Source organism: Diabrotica undecimpunctata, chromosome 4 (genome assembly GCF_040954645.1).
Source record: "Diabrotica undecimpunctata isolate CICGRU chromosome 4, icDiaUnde3, whole genome shotgun sequence".
Lineage (NCBI taxonomy): Eukaryota > Metazoa > Arthropoda > Insecta > Coleoptera > Chrysomelidae > Diabrotica > Diabrotica undecimpunctata.
In genome coordinates, this window is record NC_092806.1 from 144,263,815 (window position 1) to 144,279,146 (window position 15,332).

The 15,332-nt window shown below is 33.3% G+C and overlaps 1 protein-coding gene across 1 annotated transcript in view; it reads right to left on the reverse strand.

Moving 5' to 3' along the window:
- Positions 1 to 1,121: 1,121 nt before the first annotated feature.
- The window catches only part of LOC140440138 (putative ATP-dependent RNA helicase DHX57), a 30,322-nt gene continuing 16,111 nt past the window's right edge, over positions 1,122 to 15,332 (reverse strand). The window contains exons 9-14 of the mRNA XM_072530435.1: positions 14,724 to 14,845; positions 12,377 to 12,517; positions 10,919 to 11,100; positions 7,979 to 8,185; positions 3,228 to 3,401; positions 1,122 to 1,613 (exon numbers count right to left, since the gene is read on the reverse strand). Coding sequence (XP_072386536.1) covers positions 1,236 to 1,613; positions 3,228 to 3,401; positions 7,979 to 8,185; positions 10,919 to 11,100; positions 12,377 to 12,517; positions 14,724 to 14,845 — 1,204 coding nt within the window. The 3' untranslated portion in view covers positions 1,122 to 1,235. The remainder of the gene's footprint in view (positions 1,614 to 3,227; positions 3,402 to 7,978; positions 8,186 to 10,918; positions 11,101 to 12,376; positions 12,518 to 14,723; positions 14,846 to 15,332) is intronic.

A 15,332-nucleotide genomic window follows, 5' to 3' on the forward strand; every position in this document is an offset into this window, starting at 1 on the left:
TGTCACCGACACTCTTTAAAATATACGTCCAAGAAGCATTGAGGAATTGGAGAAATAAATGTAGATTTATGGGCATCGAAGTGGGACAAGAAACTCTGTATACATTGTTGTTAGCAGATGATCAGGTGGTGGTTGCAACCTATGAGGAAGATATAAATTATATGAATCGAAAATTATTTGGGGAATATGCCAAACGGGGTCTTACTGTAAACATAACCAAAACAGAATATTTAAAAATTGGAGGAAATACCACAGATCTGAGGCTTGAAAACGCAGTCATAAAAGGCTGCAACCAGTATAAATATCTAGGAAGCATCATATCAGCAGATGGCAGGGTTAAGATAGATGTACAAAACCGAATAACCCAAGGGCAAAAATGCATCCGAATACTGAATTCATTACTGTGGTCTAATAAAATAAAGATGCATACCAAACTTCGCGTATACAGAGCAATTGTAGAACCAATTACCACATATGGTGCCGAATGTTGGACGATGCCAAAGAATGAACGAGATAAAGTAGACGTTGTGGAAATGGATTATCTTAGAAGGTCATGTCGAGTATCGAGAATGGAAAGAATCAGGAATGAGGAAATACGAAACCGTACAGGAATTAGAGATACTCTTTCAGATAGAATACAAGGAAGGCAATTACAATGGTATGGTCACGTGAGGAGAATGGAGGAGGAGCGGTGGCCAAAGAAAGCCTTAATGTATGTTCCGCCAGAAAGAAGGAAAAGGGGAAGACCACCAAATTCCTGGAGAAGAGAAATTACAAAAACAATGCAATCTAGAGGCTTAGAAGAGGGAGATTGGAGAGATAGGAAAAGATGGAGGCTGAAATGCGGGAAGCGGCAATCGCCGTAGGACCCCCGTTATATGATGATGATGATGTATATTCCAGTGCTATGAATCTTAAATCCGGTCCTGATGCGCCGCTCGGGGCAAACCGGCAACGTGGTCGGAAACCGTTCTCCGAAAGTAATACATTTCTTATCTTACCTGCTTTGTATTCTACATATGGCTTCTACTATAGTATTAATAATACTGGGTGTGGTATTAATAATACATTGAAAAACATTAGTAAAGTAATATTTAGTCAAGTTTAATAAAAACACCATATTGTAAAACGATTAATGTATTTTCATAAACTTTGACAAATCAAAGATTCGTTCTCACGACATTCGGTACAAAAATAAATACTTTTATTTACAAACACGGCAGTGTTGTTTACTCTCAGTGAGAATTTATCATTCCTAATATAGTCGAAATTATTTTTTCTCCTTTATCGTGATGAAGTAGATTTAATAGAGGATCTCGGATTTTTTCTTCCAAAAGATTGAACAGTTCCATCCTAATGAATTTGATCATTTCAGCTATTTTGTGCTCGTCCACTTGGAAAACGATCCAACCGTCTTCCAAGACGATGAAAGTGTTGCCGCCTTGAACGTTGATGTTCAAGTCATACGAGGAGAATAGTATAAGAGGTAGAACAGGAACCATCGTACATTCTCTGAAGAATACTTTACTGGTTTGGATTTTTTCTTGGTAGACTAGATATGGACTGGGAAAGTTCCTCACAGTGTAGTTTATAGAACTTGGATGCATGAATACCTAAAAAATAGACACATTTTATACTAACTTTTTTTGTTTATAATAGACTGGGAACTCAGGGACATTAATCTGAAGTCCAGGTCTTTTTTATTTGTTTCTGAAGGTGATAAAAGATACATCAGAAATTTTTTGGAGAAAATTTTTATGTGCCACTTTGAAAATCATTTTTTTTAAATCATATACACTGTAACGATTTTCTCACTTTTGTCATATTTATCAAAATATAAAGTTTATGATTGAATTTTTTAGGTACAAGCCTACAAGGATTCTAATGGTTTAAAATGTGATGTGAAAATGTAGAAAAATAATAATTTTCTCAATACTCTTGATTGAAAGCAAGCTTATTCATCTAAAGAAGCGCAAGAGAAACATTAGTGCTCAGAACTGAAGGAAATTAAGGACACAGAAAAGCTGTTTTAACATTTTTCGCTTCGGTTCGTGACTTTTTCACTAATGCCATGAAGCTTTTCTACGAATATATTATTCTTATCAGTTTTTTAAGATAAATAACTTAATAATTTCAATTGGATGTAATTGAAAACAATGAAAATTATCATTTTTTACATTTTTATGTCGTTTGCAACTCTTAGGATTCTAAAAAAGTGTATCATAAATCGATACCTCCTAATCTTTTGAAATTATACTTCTATACGCGCGCTCCACGTTGAAAATTTGTATGGGAGTGAATCTGTGAAATCATTACATATGTAAGATAATGACTAAGAGAGAGACAGAAGATATATTTTCTCTCTCTTCCTCTCTCGAATATAAAAATGTTCATTTTGTATATATAATTTAATATTATACATATAATAAAATATTTATTAATATTATTATTTATGTGATATGTTTTGTATTATTTATTAAATGTTCATAATTATATTAGTCTTTTGTATTTCAAAATAATAATCTCAATAAATCATTGTATGATCCAGAACTGTCAATTTTGAAATACGTTTGTGTCATGTCCTCGGTAGTATAGTAGTCAGTATCCCCGCCTGTCACGCGAGAGACCGGGGTTCGATTCCCAGTCGGGGAGGACTTTTTTATTAATATTATGACATTATTGTTATTTTTAAATACTTATGGATAATGCATTTTAATTTGTATTGTATTATTATATGGAATTATGTTGCACTGTATTGTAGTGTATTTTTTTATGTATATTATTGTCATTTTTAAATACTTATGAATATTGCAGTTTAATTTGTATTGTATTATTATATTAATAACAAAATAAACAATGAATTTTACTGCAGAGTATGTGTAAAAAATTTTTTGCATTCAACTTCTTTCATACATATATGAAAATAAAAATATACATTTTCATCAAAATATTGATTCAATCCTTCATTGTTAGTAAGTTATTATTAATTCTGTTTCTCTTTCTGCTATGTCTTACCTATAGAATTACATATGTAATGATTGTGCAGATTGACTCCCAAATATATTTGTAACGGCGAATGCGTGTATAGAAGTTTAACTTCCACCGGCAGTCCCACTGGACTGCCACACCCGTTTTTTTTTTATTTATAAATATGACAAAATTGAGCAAATCGTCCTTCTAAAAGAAAAAATGTAGACTAAAGCGACAAAACAAAAGAAAAATCTTACTGTTTCTTGCACTGTTGTGAATTTCAAATCTTTGGCTTCGTTTTCTTTGGGTACTGCTCCTGCCGAGCTCATGATATACGACTTGGATGGTGTTAGGATCTTGACAACGTTCGGATATAATGCAGCGCACAATATCGAAGATAACAAACGGATATTTTCTCCATTTCTGTTAAACTGAAAGTAAAATAAGAATTTAATTACATAAAAACTTTCTCTTTTTCAAATAAAATTAAATAAGTACAGTATACTACAGTATACAGTACAGTGAACGGCAACATTGTAAATTAGTAATGAGTAATACATATTTCGTTCAACTAGTAGTTGTCTCTTTCAAGTCAAGAGTACAGGTATTTCCATTAATTGGTTTTAGGCATTCTGAAACTGGTCGATATTACAGGTGACCGCTTTTAAAAGGTGGACGATAATGCAGATTTTTCTATACACCTCAACAGTTCTTCTTAAAACTATATTTAACATATGTTTAAAATCTTTTTTTTCCTGTCAGGGTGAAAATTTCTAAAAACCGTACACGGTTAACCCATCCATAGGGATGGCTGGCGTGTGTTGGATTCAGGGTAAAGGAGTACATCCGAGCCCGTTTCCCCTTAGAACAAGGAGGTCCTACAATCAAATGCCTTCCTGTTATCCTGCCTACCAACTAAAGCCACCCTCTCCTGTTTGGTGTGATAGCCGCTGTAAGGCTGACGACACTTCCGGAGTACTATCTTCTCTTATCTATATCTTATCTCTGTCGTTGGTCCGGCTGGTGTTTCTCGTCTTCTTCTTTCTTTTTAATTACATTTCGAATGTAATTACGTACAATATTCCATCCCTCCTTACTTCCCGTTATCTTCACGATGATATGTTTAAAATCTGGAATCTTAAATATTAAAGACACCGTTGTCTCACTCAGTAGCACTTACAAAAATAGACTACTGAATCATCCAAATACGCTTGCCCAAGACCTACTTAAGCGACCGGGAAGAGGAAGACTAAAACGCCGTGATCCCTTAGACCTTTCTATACCTTTACATACATAAACGTATACTCTATCATTTTAAAGCTACATCTTACACTATATATACCAATAACTTATAATTTTGTGTGTATTTTAACTATTGCTATTTTTTTAATATGTTAGTAAATGTCTTTGTAAAGTTTTATTTATATTTCAAATATTTATATATATTAGAAATTTATCTTAAAGGATTTTTGTCACTGGACGGATCTCCCCCTGTGTTAATTACATGATAAACTTATTGATTATTGTTTTTATTGTAGAAACAGATTACAATAAATAAAGGATGTAAAAAAAAAGTTATAAAACATATTAAATATCGAAATTTTTAAGAATTTCGAGACAAGACAAGATTTTCGGGTTCGAGATCAAGAGAAGACTATGTATTGTATTTTAAGATTTTTTCGAGACAATACTAGATTTGTCTAAAGTGCAGAGAAGCTAAAGAAAACTGGATGTCAACCAAATGCCTAGAAAGAAATGACAGGTAGACACAGAAAGAGACAAGAAACAATATTTGGAAATATATTTATATAGATATTTATGCAGTAAAAGCTCAGAAGAACGGAAAAGTAACCGGTTCAGACAATATCAATGTCGAAATACTTAAATTAATTGCAGACAACGAAAGTTAAAGCTTTGACTTAATTCTATTCGGCACTATTCAATAAGATATATGACACAGGTAAACCATCAGACTGGCTAAAATCAACATCTTAACATTACCAAAAAAATCCAATGCCTCATACTGCGATGACTATCGAATATTAAGCATGATGTCTCTTGTCCTTAAAACTTTTCTCAGAATCATTCATACACAAGTTTACAAGAAGTGTGAGTTTCAGATGAGTGACACTCAATTTGAATTTTGAACTGGATTGGGAACACGAGAAGCTCTTTTTGCCCTAAATGTGTTAACACAACGATGCAGAGACATGTATAATGTAGATGTATAATATGCATGTTTGATTGATTATCGAAAAGCATTTGACAGCGTTAACCATCAAAAGATGGTTAACGAAATGGTTCGAAATTCCGGAACAATTGGAATTAACGAAAACGAGATTTGCGAATTATCTCAGGCATCAAACGGCAACCATTGAAATATGGTACATAACATACGAAGATATACGAATCCGACGAGGAGTGCGACAAGGTGGCGTCTTATCACCACTATTATTTATTCTGTATTCGGAATCTACATTCAGAAAAGCATTAGACGAGGTTCAAGCTGGAATCAAGATTAACGGAACCAGCATAGACAACATCAGGTACGCTGATGATACCGTCCTAATAGCAAACAACGCCCAAAAACTACAAAATATAATAAATGCGGTAGTTCGTCATAGCGAAATGTTCGGTTTACATCTAAATGTGTCCAAAACTAAAATTCTAGTGTTTTCAAATATACCAACAAACGTACATTTGAACGCCAAGGGACAAATAAATAGAACAGGTAACTTCCATAAAATATTTGGGGGCAAATATCAACAGCCAGTGCAACCCAAAAAAAATCCTGTCAAGCGAGGAATACACTCATAAACGTGAAAACACTTTTTACAAGATCAGACCTTAGTCTAGAGCTCAGAATTCGAATGATCAGATGTTACGTTTTCTCTATTTTGCCAGATTTTCTGAAATCTGATCTTGTCTCGTCTTGCAGCATCCCAGTCCTTAAAAGCAACGTGAAAAACCACTGCACATCTCCAGGACTACTAAGAACAATAAAATTAAGAATAAATGAGATTTATAATATTTTCGATAATGAACAAGCTGTAACGAATTCTACATTTGGTAGATGTTTTTACTGTTATCCAACAAAAACAGGAAAACAGGATTCAGCTACCATAAATATAATAAATTCATATGTTTGGAGCACTTGACACCTATTTGTATCGAATGTGTGGAAAATATTGAATAACTTCAACAAGAAAAATTCAGTTTCACCAAAGAGCTTTTATGATTTTCATAGTTCCATGTTATTTCTCAGGCTCTTAGAAATTTTCAGTTAATTTTATATCAATATTTTAATTCAAGCACGGATTGATATTAAATTGTATTAAAAAATACCTAAAATATTGTTTTAGTACTACATTAACAAAGAAAAATACTGATAAATGTCATTTTAAAAATACATGCCGCAATTTTAACCCGTCAGTGTCTGAGACCTTGTTATCTTCTATGCATAATTACCAGCCCCTTCCCATATCAGTTGGCCCACCTATGAAATTTGCAGTTTAAGGCGATTATCATAAACAAATTACATTCTGCATGTTTTTTTAAGTTCCTATATTAATTAATATGGCATTTTTATTATTATTTGTTAAAAACAATACCCTTATGGTTTTTTATTTATTTTCAACAGTAAAAAAAACCACTAAACCCTGGCTATGCATTTACTTGTGTAAACATACGTTGATTTTTTCATAATAACGTTAAATCCAGAGGTAGCTGGATTGTTGTAATAATGTCAAATGTATTTCCAATCCAATTCCGAAATCGCGAATATATTGCAATTGTCACGCTATAGTGTAAGAAATATAGTCAGAAGATACAAAACTACAGGTTCGGTCGTCATAAAACCTAGAAATGTACGAAAAAGTAAAATAAACGAGGACGCATTATAGTGAAAACTGGACTAGCAAAATATATGGAGTTAAGCGTTATATGGAGTGACGTTATTGGAAGACACGTTTCTAGATCAACATGTCACCGAGAGGCCCACAAATTAGGATTTGGTACTAACAAAGTAAAAAAATTAGTACGAATTATTTTTAATAAATTTTATTTTATTTTAGGCTAAGGAAAAGCCACTTTTAACATTGCAACAAAAGAAAAATAGACTAAGATGGTCAAAAGAGCATAAAGATTGGACTCAGTCGCAATGGGATTCAATACAATGGAGTGATAAGTCCAGAATTTAAAGTGTGTGTTGGAGACAGTATGAGTCGAGTCATTCGCAGTAAAAATGAAGCTTTCTATCCCGGCTGTCTGAAGAGAAACGTCAAAGTTCCTGAATCGGTCATGATCTGGGGCAGCATGTCGGAGACAGTAGGAGTAGAGTCATTCACAGTAAAAATGAAGCTTTCTATCCCGGCTGTCTGAAGAGAAACGTCAAAGTTCCTGAATCTGTCATGATCTGGGGCAGCATGTCATCTAAAGGTGTGGACAAGATACATTTTATCGATAAGTTTGTAAACGCGGACAAATATTTGAATATTTTAGAAAAATCTCTTTTACCAATTATGGAACACCGTTTAACATCAGTGGAAGATTTTATCTTCCAACAGGACGGCGCAGGTTGTCATACCTCAAAAAAGAGTTTAAAATGGATTGAAGACCATGGCATACCACTTTTGGAGTGGGTTTCTAACAGTCCCGACTTGTCTCCGATAGAGACTTTGTGGTGCGAAATGAAAAAAGCTTTGAGAAAACATCCTACCAGCTCTGTCAACGAATTGAAGGAAAAATTGCAATTGTGATTCGTTTACATTAGAAATTTGTCATAACTTGGTAAAAACTATGCCTCGAAGAATTGTGGATGCCATTAAAAATAAAGGGGATGTAACTTAGTGGTAAACTTTCAATTTTTTTTTTGTTAATGTTACATATTCTATGCGTTTTTTTAATTTATTATTATTTAAAGTACTCGTAGAATATGTTATCCTTGGAAGGTTAAAGGTGAATGTAACTGCAGAAAAACAATATTTATAAAATGATAAGTAGTCCTTACCTCTGCCCCAGTAATTTCGTATACATCATCCCAACCTAATCTTCTTCTCGTACTTAAATTGACTGGTACAAAACCTATATCGACTAAGAGTTCCAAAAATTGCTTTTTTACATCGGCAATAGTTGTTAAGGTTCGGTACGAAAGGAAATTTTCTACAGCGAAGTGTCTTGCGGCTACAGCAGATTTTTTGTATATTTGAAGAAATTTCTAAAAAGAAATAGATACGTAAGCATTTAATATATCCCTTTTCTAGTGTATCATAATAAATAAAACATTATAATAGACGCTACTTTTTTAAAAATATATATGAAAGCTAATTATACCACACGGAGTCCAATTATGGAGTTACTCCAACCGTCAAATACCAAATTCATATTAGAGTACAATCAAAAATAATAAGAATCGTCTCTTCAGTGCTAGTTGCAGTGAATATGCCACAAGCAATCATATAATACATGTCACCTAATTATAGATCACCTAAACAACGAAAAAGGTAGTTAATAATGCTTCCCGAATTTAAATGAATGCAAACTGATATGTTATATTAACAACTATAGTACCAATTAACCCATTCACTGCAAAAGACGCTAATTCGCGTCTTCTGTGTTTCATTTGTAACGCCAAGGACGTGAATACGCGTTTTCGGACATTGTAAAGTATATTGCCTATAATATTGGCAGCGCTGAATATGCAGGTATAATATTTGGTTGACGTGGTAGGGTGACCTTAAATTATATTACTAGATGGTTGTTTGTTTGTTTGGGTCAGTTGTCATTTTGTTAGAGGGTGAAGTAGATAACTGTTAAGTGTTCTAATGGATCGTCCAAGTACATCAAAAGATGCTTATAAAATGGAACATTCGGAAGGAGAAAAAGCAAAAAAGGTAAATTTTAAAACCGCTATAAATTTATTAGCTTGATTGATACAGAAATATTTCAGGTTATGTTCGGTTTAAAATTTTAGGTGGCAATTCAAAAGAAAATATACGCCTGAGGAGGCCATGGAGTTGCTGTTTTCTGGGGAATTAGATTCCGATGAGGAATCTGAAGACGATGAATCAACATCTGATGTGACGGAAAATGAAACGTCTTTAGATGAAGAGGTTACGGTTGCTGAAAACCAAAATTCTTATATTTGGCATTGGACAGATAACGAATATTTACAGCAAATAGACTTTACGGGTATGCAAATTCCATTAAATCTTGAGAATGACGAACCGTATTCGTATTTTAATTTATTCGCTACACCTGAATTTTACAACGTCCTTCTTACACATACAAACAAATTTGCAGAGGAGATTTTTTTAAGAGGTGTTGCTGAACATTCTAGAATTACTGTATGGAAAGATGTGTCTCTGAATGAATTTAAAGTATTTTTGGGACTATTGTACCACACAGGTACAATCAAGCTGAATAGAATAGAAGATTATTGGAATACCACTTTTCTGTTCAATATTCCTGTATTTAGAAATTTTATGTCCCGTAATCGATTTCAAACCATTCTGAGAGCAATACATTTTGTAGATAATCCTGTAGATGGCGAACACATACCCAGTGACCGTCTGTTTAAAATACGACCTCTTCTTAATTTGTTTAACCAACGCATGGAAGAAATCTACTATCCGGAGAAAAATTTGTCAATCGATGAGTCAATGATGCCTTGGAGGGGAAGGCCCATTTTTCGACAATATATAAAAAATAAACGCCACAGGTATGGTATTAAGCTGTATATGTTGTGCGAGCCTAATGGGATGGTTCAAAAAATATTAATTTACACTGGTGCCAAATACTGATATTGGTGGAGTAGGACATTCGTCAAAAGTTGTGATGAAATTGTGTGAAAACATATTTCATAGGGGACATGCCATTTATGTAGACAATTTTTATACAAGTTTTTATATATTAGTTTAGCACATGACCTGTTACAAAATGGTACATATGTTACCGGTACATTGAGAACAAACAGAAAAAATATTCCACCTGAAATACTGAACACAAAACTTATAAAAGGGGAATTTGTCTCAAAATATTCAAATGGAATCAACATTTTAAAATGGAAAGATAAGAGAGACATTTTGATGTTATCAACGGAACATAAGGCACAACAAATTCTTTGTGAGAACAAACGAAAGCAGCAATTTGAAAAACCAAGATGTATTGCAGCATACAATACCCATATGGGTGGTGTTGACATGAAGGATCAGATGTTTTCTTATTACAGTTGCGATCGAAAAAGTATGCGATGGTACCTTAAACTTGAAATACATATTTTCTAAATTATGTTGTTTAATGCATTTAGCCTTTATAATAAAAATCATCCTAGAGGAGATAAAATGTCCTTCTACGATTTTAGGCTGAAGGTAATACAATATTTACTGTCACATAAAGAAAATACAACCGGCGAAACAGCTTCTTAACAACAAAAAACAAAGCACTTTCCGCAAAACATAAAAAAACCAAATAAAGATGGACATTTTCGTTATATAAGAAGAAAGTGTAAATTGTGTGCCTCCAAAAAACAACGAAAGCACACCATGTTCTGCTGCCTGGAATGTGCAGACAAACCAGCTTTGTGCCTCGATTGCTTTTCTGTATTCCACAAGAATTTACAATAACCTTTTTTTTTGCTTCTACTTTTCCTTATACTTTTTTGAAAGTGAACATTTTGTGTTAGTTTATGCAATTTAACAGTCCAATACAGCAATATATTAAAGTTAAAAATACACTCTTTTTTTATTTATTTAGTTTTAATGTTAATAAAGTTAACTTGTCACCAAGTTATAATGATACGCCAAGGACGCGAATTCACGTTTTCATTCCACACGCCAATGACGCGAATTCACGACTTGGGCGTTTCACTTGAGTAGGCGACCCGGTGCGCTTAAGAGGTTAAACTGACTACTGGCAGTGAATGGGTTAAAAGTAAATATATATGTCTTACCTTATAGGCTATTAATGTAGTTACATGATCGCTCATACCAACAGCGAAAGTTTGTTTCTTTTTGTTGGCTTCTTCTCGTTTACCGAATGGAGCTACAAACGGAGATTTAGAACTTAAACATGCCGCCATTGTTAGAGCAGCATCGACACAGCCAAATATTGCACCATAAAGTATTAATTTTCCTACAAAGAAGTAAAAGGTGTAAATTTTAAAAAGAAATTTTAAGAAATACCCCCAGAAGTAGAAAACAAGTATAATACGGTGTATTATTCTTACTTAATTATAATTACCTCTTTAAAATTGGATGTGTCATAATGAAAGTCAGTTCATCAATTAGCGATTTAATTTAAATAATTAAATTCAGTTTTATTCAGGTATGGCAGTAAACTTAATGGGATCAAAATGGATCTAGATGTTGTTAAAATAGAGTAAAGACATATGGAGAAGTTATGATAAAGAATACTGAAGAGAATTAGAAATATAAAGCATCGTAGCTGTAACAGTTCAAAAAGCTCATTCATATTGCAAATTCCCAACACAAACAAATTATCGAGGCCGGACACGCACATGTTCCGAGGATATTCGCCTTCTAATTCGCCAAGAGACTATTAAATATAATTTATCGCCTTGAGCGAGAATGATTATCATTTTACAGGTCCAAACTGCTCAGTCTGATTATATTCAAATTGTAGTGTGTTGGTTTATATTATAAGTTACTATATTTTGTGTTTTATAACGTTAGTCATTATTGAGTTATTTACTGTTAAGTTGTATAGTGTGTAGTAAACTTTTAGTATAACATTCTGGATGTCACATGGCATGGGCAAAATATTCCAATTTTTGAAAATCATATAAGTAGGTATTTTAACCCCTGAGGACTAGATACAGTCACGTCTTAAGGGGCGTATCCTTTATTGAGTCGCTCAGAAATTTTAAATCCAATCAGTTTCACAGAATGCACGTTACCGGTTATTTTGTGCTCGTCCACTTGGAAAACGATCCAACCGTCTTCTAAGTAGGTATTTTAACCCCTGAGGACTAGATACAGTCACGTCTTAAGGGGCGTATCCTTTATTGAGTCGCTCAGAAATTTTAAATCCAATCAGTTTCACAGAATGCACGTTACCGGTTAAGGTAAATTCTTAGTCAAGAAAAATAAAGTCATGTGCATCTATGTATGTACGATTTTGCGTTCACTTATACAGAAATGAACAGAAATGAAAAACAAATGCTATTTGTGAAAATTTAGAACATTTAAACGATTTAAATGAATTAAATATGTAAGGTTTTTTATCTAAAATTCAAAAAAGTTAGTTAAAACGTATATACCCATCGTTTCATGATAAAATAAATGATTATACAATAAATAAAAAAGGATCGAACATATCAAAGTAGTCGATAGCAGCGAATTGCCGCAACGTACCCGGTCGTATTAATTCTATAACAACATCTGTTTACCTATTCTTACATCCACTGGTAAAGTCGCCAAATGATGACCTAAAGGTGTCAAGTTTTCATGTTTGTCCAACGCACCCACATTTTCTAACCTTTTCACAGCCGTTACTATATTTTCCAGTGTGGGTGGTTCAATAAAGGAACCTAAAAAACATCCACCGTTAATAGTCGGTCTTAAATACTTGGAATAATAATAACGCTTTTTATATAAGATCTTAGAAATCAACATAAACAAAGTTTTTGGTTTTCTTTTTACTTACTAAACTATACCTATGGCTAAAATAAAAATAATCGACAAGGCTAAGCATCTGACAAATAGCTCTCGTTTAAATAATAATTGAAAAAAAGTTAGGTCACTAAACAATAATATAAACCATTAAGTTATCTAACCATCCCATCTTAACATCAGAAATAAGATACGCTTTAAAAAATATGAAAACCGGAAAAGCCTCTGGACCTGACTACGTTCGTAGTGAAATTATACAACTTTTGGAAGAAGACAAGTTAGAACTATTATCAAGACTCTTCAACAGTATATACAAGACTGGTACAATTCCACAAGATTGGTTAACGTCTACGTTTGTGCCTATACCCAAATCAAACTACGCAAAAAAATGTAACGACTTTCGATTAATAAGTCTCATGCCCCATATTCTGAAGCTATTTCTAAAAATTATCCATAACAGAATTTACAAAAAATGCGAAGAAGATATGGGTCCGGAACAATTTGGCTTTCGAAACGGTATGGGAACGCGAGAAGCTTTGTTTAGTTTCATTGTTCTCATCCAAAAGTGTCGGGATCAACAAAAAGATGTCTACTTGTGCTTTATAGATTATGAAAAGGCTTTTGACAAAGTCAAACACGATCAGCTAATAGAATGCTTGCAAAAAAAGAATCTGGATCCAAACGACATTAATACAATACGTGAACTCTACTGGAACCAAAACGCCTCTGTCAGAACTGAATTTGGTGATACTGAAACCATAAACATCCAAAGAGGAGTTAGACAAGGTTGTATACTATCACCATTATTATTCAACTTGTACTCAGAGGACATCTATGCACATTCTCTAGATGAAACACAAGAAGGAATAAAAGTCAATGGAAAAATCGTGAACAATATCAGGTATGCCGATGATACAGTACTGATTGCTGGCAGTGAAGAAGAACTAGAAATTCTGTTAACCAAAGTAGTGCGAGAAGGAGAACTATACGGCCTTAAGGTGAATGCAAAAAAAACCAAAACAATGGTAATTTCAAAAAAACACAAACCAGTTATCAACGTACTAGTCAACAAAAATCTAGTTGAACAAGTGAAAAAGTTTAAGTATCTTGGCTGTTGGATACATGAAACCTTAGACAAAGAATAAGAGGTTAAATGTAGAATAGAACAGGCAAGAAACACCTTAAAGATGCGACAGTTACTCACTACCCGTAATCTTGATTTGTCCCTACGATACCGCATGATAAGTTTTATGTATATAGTGTACTATTACACGGCGTGCAAGCTTGGACGTTAACAGTCAGCCCGTTACGACGTTTAGAGAGCTTTGAGATGTGGGTATTTCGTCGTATGCTGAAAATTCCATGGACCTACCGCGTTCGAAATGAAGAAGTTTTAAGGCGTATGAATAGAGAACGTGAACTCACAGAAATTGTCAAGAAGCGTAAAACGTCTTATCTTGGACACATATTTAGACACGACAGGTACAACTTCCTTCAGCTTATTATAGAAGGGAAAATAGAAGGCAGACGCGGCCCGGGTAGACGACAAATGACCTGGCTGCGCAACATCAAAGATTGGACAGGATTAGACTTTCATAGTTTAATAAGGAAAGCCCAAAATAGGGAAGACTTTGCAGAGGTCATCGCCAACCTTCGCTAAGAAGAAAGAAGGCACCTAAAGAAGAAGAAGTCATCTAAGTGGTTTTGGCACATAATTTGGCGTTAAGTGACAATTACATTTATACTTCCTTATGGGCCGATTGTTCGAACGTTAATCAAAATTTGATTGTAATAAAATATTTAATTAAAATCAAATACGTCACCTTTTGAGGTTATGTTGACTGATTTATTTTATTCAATTTTATTATTTTGTGTTTTAATTTAAAATAAACCATAATTAAACTCTTTCTGATTTTAATTTCATGTTTTTATTTACAAATCAATAATAATAATAAGTAATTTTTAATAAGGTTGACAGCTGCTGTGACGTATTTAATTGTAATTAAATATTTGATTACAATCAAGTTTTGATTAGGGTTCGAACAAACGGCCCTGTGTGTATAGTATAATTTCACATCTGTTGAGGTTTCTTGAAAAAAAAATGAATAGTTTCTTATAACTTACCTAAAACCTGCACTACATCTCTATTTTCAAAGTTTTGTAACACTTTGATATTTAATATTAGTTGTTCTAAGGGTATTCGATTAATTTCTGGAATTGGTTGAGGTAATAAATTATGTCTAAACCTAAAAACAAAACAAAGTTCATTTCGTCGACTTACGGATGTTAAGTGATTGTTTACTGAACTTAATGAATAAAACAATTTTATCATTTTCACGTGTTGATGTACACTACATCTATCCACGGAGATTTGGCAAAACAGAGTAGATAAATGACAGCCCATTTGACAGATTTAGCTTCAACAATATGGCCGCTATAACTGTCAAAGTTCGGAAATCACCCTTGGAAGACGCTGTATATATAGTCATATTCCCACATTACATTATTTTATTATTCTGTGTATATACCAATGTAGTGTTCGATTGTCACTTCCAATATTTATAAATTAACCGTTTTTAACCTTACAGCGCAACACCAGCATGAATGTAAACAAACCAAAATAAAATGAGCTTATAACTTACAAGGTTTAGTTTAGGTTTAGTATTAATATTGATCGATGAAGTGTTTAATGGTAGTATGTCTATCAACATTTAATAAATATGAAGAAAGAAT